General features: G+C 44.3%; 1 protein-coding gene across 7 annotated transcripts in view; it reads left to right on the top strand.

Annotated features, from left to right (window-relative positions):
• Positions 1-1,462: 1,462 nt before the first annotated feature.
• LCORL (ligand dependent nuclear receptor corepressor like) overlaps positions 1,463-17,412 on the top strand; it is a 62,135-nt gene continuing 46,185 nt past the window's right edge. For 3 of the 7 annotated variants that reach the window (XM_053402759.1, XM_053402758.1, XM_053402763.1), the window contains exon 1: positions 1,463-1,712. In XM_053402759.1, coding sequence (XP_053258734.1) covers positions 1,592-1,712 — 121 coding nt within the window. In that variant the 5' untranslated portion in view covers positions 1,463-1,591. The remainder of the gene's footprint in view (positions 1,713-17,412) is intronic. The other 4 variants (XM_053402760.1, XM_053402762.1, XM_053402764.1 and 1 more) reach the window with 3 other exon arrangements.

The raw sequence follows: 17,412 nt of genomic DNA, 5'->3' as shown, positions 1-17,412 counted from the left end.
CCACTCCGGCAGGAAGGTAAACGGCGTTTCCGTGCGCTGCTCTGGTTCGCCAGAAGGGCATAGTCATGCTGGCCACATGACCCGGAAGCTGTCTGCGGACAAACGACGGCTCCCTCGGCCAATAAAGCAAGATGAGCACAGCAACCTCCGAGTCGGTCATGACTGGACCTAATGGTCAGGGGTCCCTTTATTTTTACCTAAACATAAATCAGCGGGGGGGGGGGGAGGATAGCCACAAAGCTCCTAGTTTCATTAGTTTTCAATTGCTCTTTCCCCCTTCTTACTGATTTGTCCTCTATGGTGTGCTGTTAATTTTCCAGTAGCTTTGGTTATATATATATTTTAAATTGTTTTTTTCTTACAAAATTGTACATGCATAAATAATGATGCGTGACATGAGTAAGAAAAGCAGGTCACTGGGGGATGAGTAAAATACTACTTTGGGTACAAATTTGTGGGCAGCTGAATGTCTGTAACTTGTGTTGATGAACTGGCATTACCGCGCATTATCAACTGGTTTGTTTTATTTCTACATCACTTAATGTTATGATGATATCGTGGTAGATTAGTGTGTATGTGTGCAAAATCCTACCCAGACCCTGTGATCATCATCTGAGCCCCTTCTTTGTGTGCCTCCTCCACAAGAGGACTGGAGGATGGCAACACAGGAATTGGCCTTTTCTGCAGTGGTTCCCCATTTTTGGAATCCTCTCCCCAGAAAGGCTCACCTGGTGGCTTCACTACATATATTTTAGGCTCCAGGTGAAAACTTTTTTCTTCTCCCAAGCCTTCGGCTATTCAAACAATCTAAGGCCCTTAAAAATTTGTGGGAGGGATGGGGGTCATTGGTTTGTGTTTTATTCTGGCTTTTATTACGTAATTTGCGTTTTTATCTTGTATTTTTATGAGCCTTGTTTTTATAGATGCTGGAAGCTGCCCAGAGTGCCTGGGGAAACCCAGCCAGATGGACAGGGTATAAATAATAAAATCATTATTATTATTATTAATCGCTGAGATGCACAGATGAAGGGCGGTATACAAATGTAATAATTTGAAGAGCAGCAAACAGCAACCAAATTTACGCAGTCCGCGAAGCTGACAAGGCTCGCGTACCTCTAGGTCCGCCCATCTCGAAGCTGCTACAGGCAGGATGCCCGCCCTTTGGCGCAAGGGCTTCTGGGGTTTGTAGTCCGCAGGGAGGAGGCCCGCCCTTCTGTTTAACGGCTTTCCACACAGCGCATTACCGGCCCGGCACCCGCTCGCCCGCCGCTGGCAGTACGGAACGGCTGTACCTCCGGCCTCTCTCCGATACTATCCGCTCGGGGGGGGGGGGACACCGGCGCTTTGCTTCTCCCCGTCCTCCTCTTCGTTCTCGCGGGTTCGGAAACCTGAGCGGGGAAGAAACAGCCGCGAGCGAAGGAGCCTGAGAATCTGAGGGGAGAGAGTAGGCGTGGCGAAGCGCGCGCTCCCTCGTATGCAAATGAGCGGGCGTGCCGCGTCGGGCGCCCTCCCGCTCGCGCGGGCTCCCTCCCTCCCGTATGCAAATGAGCGGGCGTGAGGTCAGAGGCAGACGGGAAAGGGAAGAGGCAGAATGGCCGCCGCGGCTCCCGCTCCTGGCGCCTCGCAGTGCCGGAGCCCCCGCTGCACGGCGGAGCGCAGGGGAGTCCGCCGCGAACTCGACTCTTGGCGGCACCGGCTCATGCACTGTGTGGGTAAGGAAGGCGGAGGGGAAAGGGGCTGAGGGAGGGGGGTGTGGGGGTGTGGTGTGCGGGGGGTCGGCCGGTGGAGAGGAGCCGCCGCCGTGAGGGAAGCACGGCGAGTGCCGGCCGCCAACTCCCCCTCAGGGAAAGGCCTGGAGGGGCGGGGTGGGGCACTTGCCCGCCGATTTAGGCTCCGCCACAGCCGCGCTGAGGAGGGCGGATGAGCGGCGGCTCCTTTTGTCCCGGGCTCCCTCCTCAGAGGGTCCGTCCCTGTGCGCGCCCGCCCCTTTAAGAGGGGAAGCCGCTCGTGCGTTGACGGTTGGGATTTGAAGTTTCCCCCTCCCTCCCTCCCTCGCTCGCTCGCTCGCTCGCGCTGGCCTGCGCCCGCCAGCCTCCCTCCCTCCCGGGGTTGTCATAACAACGGCAGTTCTCGCTCCTTTCTCCCCCTCCCCCCTCCTCCTCCTCCTCTCCCCCATCCCCGGCTATCCTGTGTCCAGGGCGGCTTATAGGGTCGGGTCGGACACCGTTGTTCTTCTCTCTCTCCCTCTCCGCTCTTAGAAAACTTTTCGACAGCTCCGTTGGCTGCAAAAACCACGTATTAGCTGTGGATTTGGTGGCTGAGTGTGTGTGTGTGTGTGTATGCGTGCACATGTGTGCACATAGAGATTTTCGTGTAGCGTGGGTTGGTGGCGCGACTCTCGATTTCTCGCTCCTTAGGTTTGCTTTTTATTGCAGACCTTTCTCCAGGTGTTGGCCTTATCCCATTCGGGTGGAACTGTTAACATAAGATGAGCAGATCGTAGCCAAGGGGAAGTTGTACAAGCACTATCAAAATGGGCAGCTCCCGTTTCTTGCAGGGACATTTCCAAGTGGGTCGTGCCCCATCTTAGAGATGGGGATGGAGGAAGGAAATGCCATTTGATTTTTATACAGTGCCGTAGTTCCAGTAGCAAAGTGGTTGGTCCTTCTTCTGCCTAGTGCTTCTACTTAAAGATCTTTGGATATGATTGTTGAACTACCTCCAGATAGCATTTTTGTTCAGAACTGTGCCTTCCAGTCTTAGGCTTCAGGAAGGCATTTTCTCTCTGACAGTGTGGGGCATCTAGGTTGGCATCATTTAAATTTACATGAAGCACATTGTCTTGCAATCATCAGTTGAATCTCTTGAAGTCAGTAGTATGCTGGCTTCTGTTCATTATGTGGCTAAGAATAAAATGAAAGTGGTTTTGGAGCAGTGTTGGAAACTCAAGATATATAAGCTAGGTGCAAAATGGCTCCTTAACCAAAGGTTACAGTTGCCAAAACAGAAAGTCTGGTTGCCATTTTCGTGCAAGATGCTCTAAAGACTTACTTGTCAAATGATGGACTGACTGATTGATTCTCAGTTAAACATCTGGCTAGTTCAGATGATAACCTTCAGCTAGGTTAAGAGCTTTGAGAGCTTAAGAAAAGTCACAGTCACATACATATACATACACATGCACACATATACAGTCACATACATTGGCCTATTTCAACCTCTTATTCTTAATGTTGACTGCTCCTTCTCAGGCTGCACAGGAAAAGCATTTTGGTTACAGAAATTCTTTCCAATTGTGCATCTAAAATGTAACAGAATTCTACAGGATGTGGTTTTAGTGTGTGAAAACAGTCAAGATCCAATGATCCCCAGGCATCCACCTCCAGATGGCAGAGATTGTCAGGTGCCCTCCTGGCACTCAGGCATCTTCACTTGGTCTCAAGTGGCCGAAAGCCTGCCCCCTGGCTAATTTCAAGCACTGATTTGGAGAGATACTGATGTATGAATTATGTTTGGATAGCATTAAGCTGAAGGATTGCTTTTTATTATTTGGGGCCTCTGTCAAATGGACTTTAGCCATTCTGCTAGCTTTATGCAGTGTTTGAGTTTGGTGTTTTAATTTGTTGGAAGCCGCCCAGAGTGGCTGAGGTAACCCAATTATATAGGTAGCGTATAAATAATAAATTATTATTATTATTATTATTATTATTACTATTATTAGTGTGGAGTTGCATAAGCAGCTGAGAACTTGCAAATTCTGGCACCTCATTATTTCCCCCTACATTGCTGCTTGCAGATCGAAAGCTCTTTCACTCAGATAAGAAAAATGATGGGGAAGAAAAAATAAAGTATGGACATTCATATGATCTAGTTCAGGTGGTGGCTTCATATTCAAAGGTACTCTTGAAAGTGGGGGACTTTAATTGTCTATTTGTTGTTGTTTAGTCGTTTAGTCGTGTCCGACTCTTCGTGACCCCATGGACCAGAGCACGCCAGGCACCTCTGTCCTCCACTACCTCCCGCAGTTTGGTCAAACTCATGCTGGTAACCTCGAAAACACTATCCAACCATCTCGTCCTCTGTCGCCCCCTTCTCCTTGTGCCCTCCATCTTTCCCAGCATCAGTGTCTTCTCCAGGGAGTCTTCCCTTCTTATGAGGTGGCCAAAGTACTGGAGCCTCAGCTTCACAATCTGTCCTTCCAGTGAGCACTCAGGGCTGATTTCATTAAGAATGGATGCGTTTGATCTTCTTGCAGTCCATGGGACTCTCAAGAGTCTTCTCCAGCACCATAATTCGAAAGCATCAATTCTTCAGCGATCAGCCTTCTTTATGGTCCAGCTCTCACTTCCATACATCACTACTGGGAAAACCATGGCTTTAACTATACGGACCTTTGTTGGCAAGGTGACGTCTCTACTTCTCAAGATGCTGTCTAGGCCTGTCATTGCCCTTCTCCCAAGAAGCAGGTGTCTTTTAATTTTGTGGCTGCTGTCACCATCTGCAGTGATCATGGAGCCCAAGAAAGTAAAATCTCTCACTGCCTCCATTTCTTCCCCTTCTATTTGCCAGGAGGTGATGGGACCAGTGGCCATGATCTTCGTTTTTTTGATGTTGAGCTTCAGACCATATTTTGCGCTCTCCTCTTTCACCCTCATTAAAAGGTTCTTTAATTCCTCCTCACTTTCTGCCATCAAGGTTGTGTCATCTGCATATCTGAGGTTGTTGATATTTCTTCCGGCAATCTTAATTCCAGCTTGGGATTCATCCAGCCCAGCCTTTCGCATGATGTATTCTGCATATAAATTAAATAAGCAGGGAGACAAAATACAGCCTTGTCGTACTCCTTTCCCAATTTTGAACCAATCAGTTGTTCCATATCCAGTTCTAACTGTAGCTTCTTGTCCCACATAGAGATTTCTCAGGAGACAGATGAGGTGATCAGGCACTCCCATTTCATTAAGAACTTGCCATAGTTTGCTGTGGTCGACACAGTCAAAGGCTTTTGCATAGTCAATGAAGCAGAAGTAGATGTCTTTCTGGAACTCTCTAGCTTTCTCCATAATCCAGCACATGTTTGCAATTTGGTCTCTGGTTCCTCTGCCTCTTCTAAATCCAGCTTACTAATTGTCTATAGAGCCTACTTAAAAATGGTAGAAGCTAATTGTCTATAGAGCCTACTTAAAAATGGTAGAAGCGCAGTCTTCAGGTTGCCCCCCATCTGTCTAATCTATTGGCAGTACAACTTTTATAGTTGGGCATCCTTCCTTCCCCCCTTTATCCCTAGAAATGGCATATTATTGCTAGTTTACAAAAATGTGGAGAATTCAGAAGCAGTGCTTATTGTTTGTAGAGCAATTGCTATGTCTTGATTAAGAACAGAAGAGCCTGCTGGATAAGGCAAGTGGTATCCTGTTCTCACAGTAGCTGAATAAATGCCTGCAGGAAACCTGGAAGCAGGACTTAAGCACAAAAGTTCTCTCCCCTTCTATGGTTTCCAGCAATGGTATTCAGAAGGATTATTGCCTCTGAGTCCATGGAGAACGATCATAGCCATCATGGCTAGTAGCCCTCTCCTCAATGGCTCATGACTCACATATTGGCTATTTTCCCCTGACAAACATTTCTCCCTCCTCCACACTTTCATTCAATATTTTTGGAAGCACAGAATCAATATTTTAGTATCCAGCTACTGTGTTGCCCAACTGCCATATGTATTTGAAAGATAACATGGACAAGATCCTGGTGAATCATTAGAACCATTACATCAGCTTTCATGTAGTATTGGGTACCTCAGTTGTAAACTTAATAGAACAAGTAATTTGGAATATGTCTCTTGCAGGACCAGTCAGTAATATGCATAAAGAACTAAACTCTTGGAGTTGGCCTGCAGAATTTCTGTGACAGGAAGTTATGAGAGCAGAAAACTTGAATTCAGAAAGAAGTAAAGTTCACTGTGTGTCACATAAATTTGAACAGTTAATGATGTGCAATTGGGGATGTTGTTCTGAATTTTTCTTACTCTTAGAAAACTGGTTCCAGGTATGGTTGGGTGATACCTGGATTTCAACTTCACAATATATCACTAGCTAAATATCACGATATCTTGATATATCACAATATATATCTGCTGTGGTGGAGGGCCTTGCTGGGCCTCCCTGCAGGGGTAAAGGGTCCCCCCGCACCTCCCCTCAGTGGTGGAGGGTGTGGCACTCTTCCCTGTGTCGGCAGAGGATACCATGGGGCCTTCCTCCACCGTGGGGAGGTCTGGCGAGGCCCTCTGCCACCACAGATATATATTGTGATATATCAAGATATTGTGATGTTTAGCTGGTGATACATCATGATATTGAAAACCAGATATCGCCCAGCCCTAGTCTAGTGTGTTCTCTGTATGACCTGTTTTGCTGTGGCTGGTTGCAACCCTCCAGATACCAAAAATTGCAAAAAGAACCAAATAAATTCTGTCTGTAAAGTTGTTCACAAGCTTATAAAGATACAGGTTTTGGCAAACTACCCCCTCTAATTGAGTAAAAGAGGTTTGATTTTACTTTTGCTATAATGAAACTGCAGTCACATCTCTTCTAGACAGCTTTTCTACTTGATTGCTTTTGTGTGTGTTTTTTAAAAAAGTTGTCATTTGTGCGCAGCATTTATCCATCTTTAGCTAGATCCCCCATCTTGTCTTCATGTGCTTTGTAATCGTGTTAAAAAGTCCCTGGACTGAAATCTAGGTTTAAGGTGCCATTTGGCTCCTAGCCTTTATCAGCTTTTATCATTTTGTAACACTGATCTTCTCAGTCTCCTCTTTTTCAGGCTAAACATGCCCAACTCACTCAACTGTTCCTTATCAGCTTGGTTTCCAGACCATTGATCACCTTGGTCTCTCTCCTGTTCACATGTTCCAGCTTCTTTATATTCTTCTTAAATTGTGGCCCCCAGAACTGAAAACAGTACTCCAGGTGTGGTCTCACCAAGGCAGAATAGTGTGGTACTATTACTTCCCTTGACTGGGACAGTTGATGAAGTCTAGAATCAGGGTAGATTTGATTTAAATCAATTCGATTTAAACCACTAGTCAGTAAGACTTGATTTAAATCATTTTTTTTACAGAAATACTCATTCTTGCTGGTATAATCTTAATATTTACAACCAGATAGTTTTATTTTTGGAATAATAAATTTTCAGAGTAGTTTTTACAGTTATATCAAAAATTACTGATTTTGTTATACTATTAGAAATACATAGACAGATAATTTTGAAATTATTGTGAGGTTTAATAAGTTAACTGTTTATATTTGGACAACTTTTCTGCTGTACTTTATTGGAAGGAAAAAAATAACTTCCTTAATAACAATTTAAACAACTAAAACAATTAACATTATAGCGTATGTATCCATGTTTGTTATCTGATGTGGTTAAACAAACAAAAACTTAGACTGAGTTTTAGCACACATGAAAAACTTACAACAAATCCTTATTTCCTGATGAATAGCCTTTGTACTGTAATGTAACTTAAATAGAAAACTATCTTTAGAAAGCTTTTTCCTCCAAAAGTGTTTTAAAAATCCAATTTAAATTAAAAAATGATTTTTTAAATTTATTTTTAAAAAATCATTGATTTTTATCCACTCTGCCTAGCATAACATTAGCTTTTGTTGTTGTTATTGTGGACTCGTGTTAAGCTTATGGTCTACTAAGGTTCCCTAGATTCTTTTCACATTTAGGTCTGGCAAGGCACGTGTCCTCCATCTTATATTTGTGCAACTGATTATTCCTGCTTAAATGCAGAACCTTAAATTTGTCCCTATTGACATTCATTTTCTTAGTTCTGGCCCAGTTGTCCAATCTGTTAAGGTTGTCTTGAATCCTGTTTCTGTATTTTGTGGCATTGACACAGTTTGGGGTCATTTGAGATTTGATGAGTATCCCCTCAATTCCTTCATCCAAGTCATTATGGGCCTGGAAGGGAACCCTATGGCATCCCACTTGTCACTTATTTCTAGGATAATGAGAAACCAGTAGTGAGAACTCTGGGTTTGGTCAGTCAACCAGCTACGAATCCACCTCACAGTTATCTCGTCCAGTCCACATTTTAGTTATCTCCCGCTTGGACTACTGCAATGCACTCTATGTGAGGCTACCTTTGAAGGTGACCCGGAAACTACAACTAATCCAGAACGTGGCGGCTAGACTGGTGACTGGGAGTGGCCGCCGAGACCACATAACACTGATCCTGAAAGACCTACATTGGCTCCCAGTGTGTTTCTGAGCACAATTCAAAGTGTTGATGCTGACCTTTAAAGCCCTAAACAGCCTCGGCCCAGTATACCTGAAGGAGTGTCTCCATCCCCATCGTTCAACCCAGACACTGAGCTCCAGTGCCAAGGGCCTTCTGGCAGTTCCCTCACTGAGAGAAGTGAGATTACAGGGAACCAGGCAGAGGGCCTTCTGAGTAGTGGCACCCGCTTTTGTGGAGTGCCCTTCCATCAGATGTCAAGGAAATAAGCAACTTCCTGACTTTTAGAAGACATCTGAAGGCAGCCCTGTTTAGGGAAGTTTTTAATAGTTGATTTTTTTAAAATTGTATTTTTAATATTTTGTTGGAAGCTGCCCAGAGTGGCTGGGGAAACCTAGCCAAATGGGCGGGGTATAAATAAATTGTTGTTGTTGTTCTACCGGCTTTTTAGCAAGAATAACATGGTAGACTTTGTCACAAGCCTTACTGAAATCAAGGTATACTACATCCACAGCATTCCCTGATCCATCAAGTTTGTATCTCTGTAAAAAAAATGAGATTCATGTCATGTTTTTTGAAAAACCCTCGCTGGCTCTTAGTAATCATAACATCCTTTTCTAAGTGCTCACAGTCCGACTACTTAATTATAACTTGAAATTGTTAGCCTGGAAGTAAATATTCCACAAATGAAGAATTACGCTCTCTCTTCTCTGCATCACTGCAGGGTTTGTTTGTGGGGTTTGTTTGTGTGTGTGTTTTTAAAAAAACCTCTAAATTAAATCCTCTCTCCCTCTGATCCAGAGTGTTTTCTCTGTACCATGTAGTACACCCCCCTTTTTTTTACTGCATCCCCATCACACACCTCCAGCCTTTAGGCTGAGTGAGACAGCTTCCTCAGGTGGCAGATGCTTGGGGCATGGAACAGACAGAGCTATGTGTGCCAAGCAATCGGCCCTGCATCTCCTAAGCTAGTTTACTGTCCCAGAGTGTAGTGGAGGATGCTGTCCCATGGCCAGTGTTAAAGAAAATGCCATTATAATTGGCCTCTATACTTAGAGTCTATAGTAAGATTTGTAGAATTGAAAGGGACCCCGGGGATCAACTAGCCCTACCCCCTGCAATGCAGGAATCTCAACAAAAGCATACATACAGAATAATTGGGGGGGGGGTATTTTCCTTTGCCTTATGCAGCAAAATGTCTTGGGGGCCAGCCCTGTTAACCCATTCTTGTTTCCCAAACTTGGGTCTCCAGCTGTTTTTGGACAACAACTCCCATCATGCCTAGCTAGCAGGACCAGGGGTCAGGGATGATGGGAACTGCAGTCCAAAAACAGCTGGAGACCCAAGTTTGGGAAACACTGACCTGCCAGCCTGTGCTTCTGAGATCTGCAAAAGAAGCCTTGATGGTGGTGCTCCCAACAAGAACTGTGTGTAGACAGATGACTCAAGAGATTATCTTCTTTGCAGTGGTGCCCCATGTGTAGAACTTTCCCCAGGCAGGTAATTCTGTCCCCTACATTATCGGCACTAGAGTAAAGATATTTTTGTTTACCCAAGCCACCTGGTCTTCAAGTGACAGTTTGGAATTAAGAAATACCCATAAGCTGCATACCTGCTGCTTTGGAGCAGTGCAACTGCTCCCAGAAGAGGTAGGCTTCCTAATTACCAGACATGCATATATATGCTTTAAAGTTCTTGAAAGTTGCCTGTTTCTTAATGTAAGTAGCTTGGGGGGGGTTGGTCGGGGGGGGGTAGATAGAAGCTGTGTTGTTGAGTCCCACTTATCTTGGGGAAAGTGGATAAAACTTTTGTGGGCAGGGATGATAGCTTGCTACATTTGGAAGAATGCTCAAATATTCTGATACTTAATACTTCACTTTAACACTGGCTTTTTAATTTATTTTTCAAGCCATGCAATTCTGTCAGAAAGCTGAAAGTGTAATATTAAAAGAAAAGGCAAAAAAAGTAAAAAAAAAGATTGTCATATTTGGTGTCTTGTAATAGGTGCTACTCCACTCTTATCAAAATCTGTATTTTGTCTGCTTTTATTGAACTGTTGTACTCTGCTATAGTATTCTATTTCAAGTAACAGTAATTTTGTTAAAGACTGTTTTGTTTTAATTGTGAGATAACTGCCAGGTATATCAAACTATTCCTGTAAGGAAAAGAAGTCTTGGGCTATGTTTTGGAATTCATTCACTGGTGTGGTTTGCTGGTAAAAGGCTTGAGGAATGTGAAGATCTGGGAGATTTGGAGTGTTTCTTACTTTATTTACCCCTGAAATTGGATATGGAAAATGAGTTTCACATTGCAAAGCCAACATTTTCAGGTATCTGATCTAGGAATGTGCCAGGCTTGCCGCTCATGGGTTTTGTTTTTGGAGGTGGATGGGGATAACCATGAACATTGGTTTGCACATAATGCAAACGAAGTCTCTGGTTTCGTCACCAGCATGTCACCAGCAGGACAAGAGTGAAGCAGAGATTTTTGAGCAGCATACGGCAGCACACTGCTGATTCGTTTTAAATCATAGTTTATTTTTAACTAATTTAGCCAAATACAGTACCTCAGCTTCCATCCCCCCCCCAATTATATTTGCAGCAAGGCTGGATATTTGTCATCATCTTGGTTGAGAATGTAACAACATTTTATACCCTTAATATTATCTTTGCTATCTTTCACAGTTTACCTGGCATAAATATCCTTTGTTTATTTGGGGCCTAAATTGATTAATAATACTTAAAAATTAAAATTAATTCTGCAGAAACTGAAGGATCTTTGCAAAATAGTAACCATTGAGAATGTATTAAAAGTGTGTAGGTAGAAGCTCTTCACTTCTTGATCTTCTCTCCTTTCCAGCTTGCCTGCTCTAGGTTTTTCTACCTACTTACTCCTCTCATTCTGCTCCCCCCTCATTTCCTTACCATTTTTGTTGTGCCTGGATCCTAGGGAAAAGGAAGGCACTTGCTTGTTGAAGTCCAACTTCAGCAAAACTTGCTTCTAAGTAAGTGTACATAGATTACAGCCCAAGCCCCTCAATTTTCCTCCATTCCCAAATCTATAATTTTGGTTAAGGAATGTTGTTCAAGTTAATTTCAACTCTCCCCACCCCCGCCAAAAAACAAATTCCCCTTGCCACCCTCTTTGGAACTCACCTGTGTGCTCTTCTTTCCTGCTGAGGTGTATCTCACTTATTTCCTATCAGCCTATTCAAGTTTCTAACTTTGCAGGGTACTGTTGTCCCAAGTCCAGTCGGCCGCTGAAAGGATCCCAGGGAGAAAATTGAAGTCACTCCTGCCACTGAAAGAGTTCTGGATAAGTGTATTAAGCTTAGAGCACTGGTTCCCACTTAGCTAAGTGCTGTTGACCCCCCTTTTTCAAAAGCCAAGCCATGGCCTCCATACTTCTGAAAATTTTGGTAGCTCTGTGGTAGGGCTGGGCAATGTTGGTTAAACTGTGATGCTGAAAAAAACTGCATTGGCCCCAGCCGGCGGGGTGTCAGGTGAAACTGCCGCAGCTCTCACCATGCAAGCTGAGGTGCTTTCACCCCAGCGCCTTGCGGGTTGTGGCCAATACTTGTGCGTGACCAGCAAGGGACTCTGGGCTCCTTAGGGAGGCTCCGTGTGTTTAACTACCTTAGCCTTTACTCGTGCGGGTGTGCTGCCTCTTTCTTTCACCCCAGGAGGAAAGACACAGCCCACCCTCCCGGGTGAAGTCTGCAAGGAGTGGGGTCAGGGCTCTCTCAGCTGGGAAGGACAGGCGTCACGTTTCCCAGCTAAGCAGCCCCAATCCCACTCCTACTCTTGTGCAAGCAGGAGTGGAGGCGGGACTCTCAGCTGAGGAGGTGGAACATTTTAACAGAGCCCCCATTCCGCCTCTGGCTCCTGCGAACCGGTGGTGGGTCAAGGGCTTCATAAACTGCTTTGCTGAAGGGAGGGCAGCAGCACGCTCCTCAGCCAAGCAGTTTAAGGAAGTGGAGGGAAGAGCAAGCTTTATCGGCAATTCGCCAGTGCAGCTTGTTTCTCCCTTTGCCTGTGCTGAGTGCGATGGCGGTTTCACCAGCGGTATATCGCTGGTGAAACCGCCACTGCTTGGGTCCCTCTGCCTCCAGCTCCGGGCTAGTTTGTTTCTCCCTCAGCACGCTGGGCGCTGGAGGCAGAGCGACTTGAGCGGTGACTATTCCACCAGCGATGGAGTGAAGCTGTCATCGTGGTCTCCCCTCCATACCGATCCTGGGTGATATATTGATATATCACCCAGGCCTACTGTATGGTCGTTTTTGTTATGTGAATGGTACCACACACCCCCTGGGTGAGTTACAGAGATCCCCTGACGTTTGGGGACCTCTGGCTTAGAGGATGTGTAGGTCAGAGTGTGCATACACCTTGTCCAAAAGTTGACCTTTGATCTGTTTTCATTATTTCCTGACTATGTATAGGTACCATAATAAGCTAGATGAGCTCCGAGTTTTGCTCAAAAATTTTGGGGCGCTGTATGTCTTCTATAAACAAATAAAGGCTCTTGCTCTTTTGGTGTTCCTTGCTAATCTAAGCCTCAACCCTTCTGCTGTGTTCTGTCACTCTTCTGAGTGACCGTGTCCAGCATCTTCACTACAGACACACCAGGACCTGTAGACCTATACAGTGGTGCCCCACAAGACGAATGCCTCGCAAGACGGAAAACCCGCTAGACGAAAGGGTTTTCCGTTTCTGAGTTGCTTCGCAAGACGATTTTCCCTATGGGCTTGCTTCGCAAGACGAAACGTCTTGCTAGTCTTGCGATTTTTTCCCCCGCTCCCCCCCCCTTTTTCTAAGCCGCTAATAGCCTTTTAGCAGCTTAGCCGCTAAACCGCTAATAGCGCTAATCCGCTTAGCCGCTAATAGGGTTGCTTCGCAAGACGAAAAAACCGCTAGATGAAGAGAATCGCGGAACGGATTCTTTTCGTCTTGCGAGGCACCACTGTGAAAGATTAATTAGGTGCTGCAAAAAGAATGCTGGCATGTTTGTCAATACTATATGGAACTGGAAAACCAGTCAGATATGAGAAGACATGATGATGTCAAAGATCTTCCATGAACTTGGATTTACATTTATTATGTATTGGGGGTTGAGTAGGGAGTCCAGCCCATGAAACCATTAGTGGGAAGATCCTACCAATGCATCTAATGAGTCTAATGCCTTGAGCAGGATTTCAGCTGCTGATTTTACTTAGGAAACATATTCAGTCGCTGCCCGGGAGAGGCTGTGCAGCGATCCCGCTTGCTGTCCTGGCTTATGGGATAGCCGCCAGCAGCCTCTCCCGGCCAAGGGGAGTCTTCATCCCCTGCCCGGGAGAGGCTGCGCGTGGCTAAGGCTCCCCCCAAGAGCCGTGCTCCCTTTAAAGAGCACACGGGAGGGCTGCCCTTCTCCCTCGAAGAAAAGCCCCAAAGAGCCGCACACACACTCCACGCGGCTCTTTTAAGGGAGCCCTGAGCAGAGCCTCCCACCTGCATTCGCTCCATAAGACGCACACACGTTTCCCCTTACTTTTTAGGAGGGGGAAAGTGCATCTTATAGAGCAAAAAATATGGTACACGGTAAAGGTACCCCTGACTATTAGGTCCAGTTGTGGATGACTCTGGGATTGCGTACTCATCTCGCTCTATATGCTGAGGGAGCCGGTGTTTATCCGCAGACAGCTTCCGGGTCATATGGCCAGCATGACTAAGCCGCTTCTGGCGAACCAGAGCAGCGCACGGAAACGCCGTTTACCTTACCCCCGGAGCGGTACCTATTTATCTACTTGCATTTTGACGTGCTTTCGAACTGCTAGTTGGGCAGGAGCTGGGACCGAACAATGGGAGCTCACCCCGTCATGGGGATTCGAACCACCGACCTTCTGATCAGCAAGCCCTAGGCTCTGTAAACAGATTTAATACACAAACAGATGTTTCCGCTTTCGTTAACAGTGCATGACCCTTTTTCAAGGCTTTCAGTTGTTTTCTTGAATGTTGCTGAGGGGTGTCAAAAAAGACTTCGTGAGCCACATGTGGCCTGTGGGCTGCATGTTGGACCACCCTGGGCTATACTCTGCCTCCACTGTCAGAGACAGTATGCTTCTAAATACAAGTTGCTGCAAACAGCAGGAGAGGAGAGTGTTCTTGTTCTTAGGTCCTGCTTGTGGGACTCCATCAGTCTGCGTGGCCATTGTGGGAAACAGGATGCTGAACTGATGGATCACTGGCCTGATCCAGCAGGCTGTTATTATATTCTTAATAGTAATATGTTACATAGCTTGAGAATCATTGGCTCACTATTCCTAAATTGGGCTTGCTGCTGATAGCTCTCTGCACATAAAACTTATATATTTCCCTGAGCATTGGAGCAGGTAGCTCTTCCTAAGCAGTGGAGGGTTAGAGTTTTGTCATCCTTACCATTCAGATCCGTTTTGGGTGTTGGTTGTTCATTGGTTGTGCTTCATCCCTCTTCTGGTCTGATTGCCATTTGGTGTGCTGTCCTGCTGGTAGACATCTTGTGTCATTATAGATGATCATACAGGTGGCTACTTAATTCAAATTAAACTGCTGCAAAGGCCTGCAGCATTAAAAAAGTATTTGATACACCTGAAAGTAAAAAAAAATGAGGATGCCTGCCAAATCTTTGCTGGAATAGTGCTCCACAGCATAGGACACTGCAGACAGTACCCCTATGGATGATTTCCATCAATGGAATGTTTTTTTTTTTCCATTCTCAGATGTGATGGAGTAGGTAGGGGCTTCTTGCTACAAGAACAGGAGGAGGAAATATTGTTTACCCCCAGCACCACCGTCCAAGTTATTCAAGGGGTTCTGCTATTCAGAACAGACTTTTCATGGTGCATAGAGAGCAGAAAGAATGGATTAAAATCACATCCCACCTATAGGAACATGCAGTTTGCAGAGGTGCACACTGAATACAACCCTACAGATGCAGATTTTAACATGTTTATTATATAAAATTAAGATTGCATTTTAAGACGGAATATCTTGAAGAGATGCTTCAGATGTCAGAAGATTTTAAAAATTCACTGTTATTAACCCATGCTACTTGTTTTCCAAGTCAAACAGATTAGAAAATGAATGTCCCTATAATTAACATGTCACAGAACTGAGATATAATACTTTAGGTTGCTTATTGGTTATTCAGCCAGACATTATAAGAGTTTTCTTATAGTATCATAATCACCCTGTTCATACATCATGGGTACCCAATTTCTATATCATAGTTAGCAGACTGAATGTGCTTATCTGCTTCCTGCTTACCTTTTTTGTCTCCTGCCATGGGCCATAGCCAATACTGTAATCTGTGCAAAAATGTACTGATTCAGATTGACGCTACATATTGAAACAGTAACCATAGCTCAACATTTTTCCATATGTGTATGTAATATACAGAGGAGTCACTGCTTCAGATTTATATCTTCATGAACTTTACGTCTTGGAAATGTATGTGTGGTGTATTTCCAATACATTGGCAAGTTTCTTTCATAATACGCAGAAATCTGTAGCAGAGGAGGAGAAATCTGAGGCCGTGTGTGACCTTGCCATTGTTTTACAGCCGTAAGAAATCTACATGGCAGATTTCCAGATTACATTCTTAGACCTGAAGATGTTCTATATTCTTTTAATATTTGAAAGTACTTTTATGACTTTGGGGGAACCAGAAAAGAAAACTCTGTATTTAAACTTTTCTTGAATTTGGTGGTGAGGGCATTTGAATATCTTAAAACAAGCCTTTACATCTTCTTGTGTTACTCTAGCGCCACCATGAACTCAAAACAAGATAATGTGCTGAACATTCGGTATTAGGTGCATAACTAAGTTGATGTACAATGTTACCTTAATTTTCTTCTGCATACTATATAGCATTATTATTTCTGTGATGAGATATTCTCAGAAACTGAAAGATGTGATGGAGCCATGTTGATGTTTAGATCACAGAGTCCACAGAATATGACTTTATGGCACAACAAGCTTTAAAAGTTCTTTGGCACTTCCTCCATTAGTATAACTCTTTAAAAAAAAGAAGTCCAAATATCTCTTCCACACCATCTCAAAAATAAAACTACATTTGAAGTCGCCACTCTGTATTCTTTCTTTCTTTCTTTCTTTCTTTCTTTCTTTCTTTCTTTCTTTCTTTCATATGTCTTCTATATCTTTCATTGGGGAGTAGAAGTTGGCAAATAAAGGTGGAGTGCATGTGAACACTTTATGATCTTATAAAGTATTATTAGAAGTGAGTTAGAGTTGGCACAATTGTCAAATACGGTCAATTGATTGCTTAGTATTTGATCTTGGTCAAATATGGTTAAATATTCAAAGAACGAAATAGCATACATTTTTGAAAACTCATTAATGGTAAAATTCGTTAGTAAGAGTGGGAGTGAGGGCAGCAAAGGCATGAGAACTGCAAATCCTGCAACAGTCCAAGGCAGATCTGCTACTGTCTCACTGATAAAGCTGGAGCCATCTTTACACAGGAACATAAGTATTCATCAGTGGCAATGTTGAGTGCACAGTGTGTCTTATCTAGGATCACAGAGACTTTGGTTTAGAGCAGTGTTTCTCAAACTTGGTCCCTGACTGCTGTTGGACTACAACTCCCATCCCTGACCACTGGTCTTGCTAGTTAGGGATGATGGGAGTTGTAGGCCAACAACAGTTAGGTACCCAAGCTTGAGAAACATTGGTTTAGAGTTTGATTTGGCCAAGAAGATCATTATGTGATGTTGGCCCCTGCTTTCCTCCACCAGAGCCTTCTGCCCTCTGGTTTGTTAAAAATCCAGTTCAGCACTGAATGATACGTTTGAAAAATGTGAGACAGAACAAAAATCAATATTCATTTTGAAACCTGCTGCTTTATTTCAGTAATGAGAAGTCTGTGTGCTTCTAGACATTTTTGGGCTCCTCCCATCATCTGCAGTTAGTGTTAGAAACAGAGATGGAAAAGCTAGGAGCCAAAGGATCCCAGAACCTGGGTTAAAGGCACAAAACCAAAATGGCTAGTCACCCCCCCCAAATGCAGCAACACTTTCTGTTTATTTTTTTGAAACACATGAACTTATACACAATTTACATCAGTGATAGTTTGCTATTATCATATTTTTAAGAGCAGCTCTTAATTGGATACCACAAACATAAATGGGGCTCGGCCTAAGC

Source organism: Podarcis raffonei, chromosome 9, assembly GCF_027172205.1.
Source record: "Podarcis raffonei isolate rPodRaf1 chromosome 9, rPodRaf1.pri, whole genome shotgun sequence".
In the NCBI taxonomy this organism is placed as follows: Eukaryota; Metazoa; Chordata; class Lepidosauria; order Squamata; family Lacertidae; genus Podarcis; species Podarcis raffonei.
The sequence above is the reverse complement of the archived record's forward strand: the minus strand, read 5'-3'. Positions and strand labels throughout refer to the sequence as shown.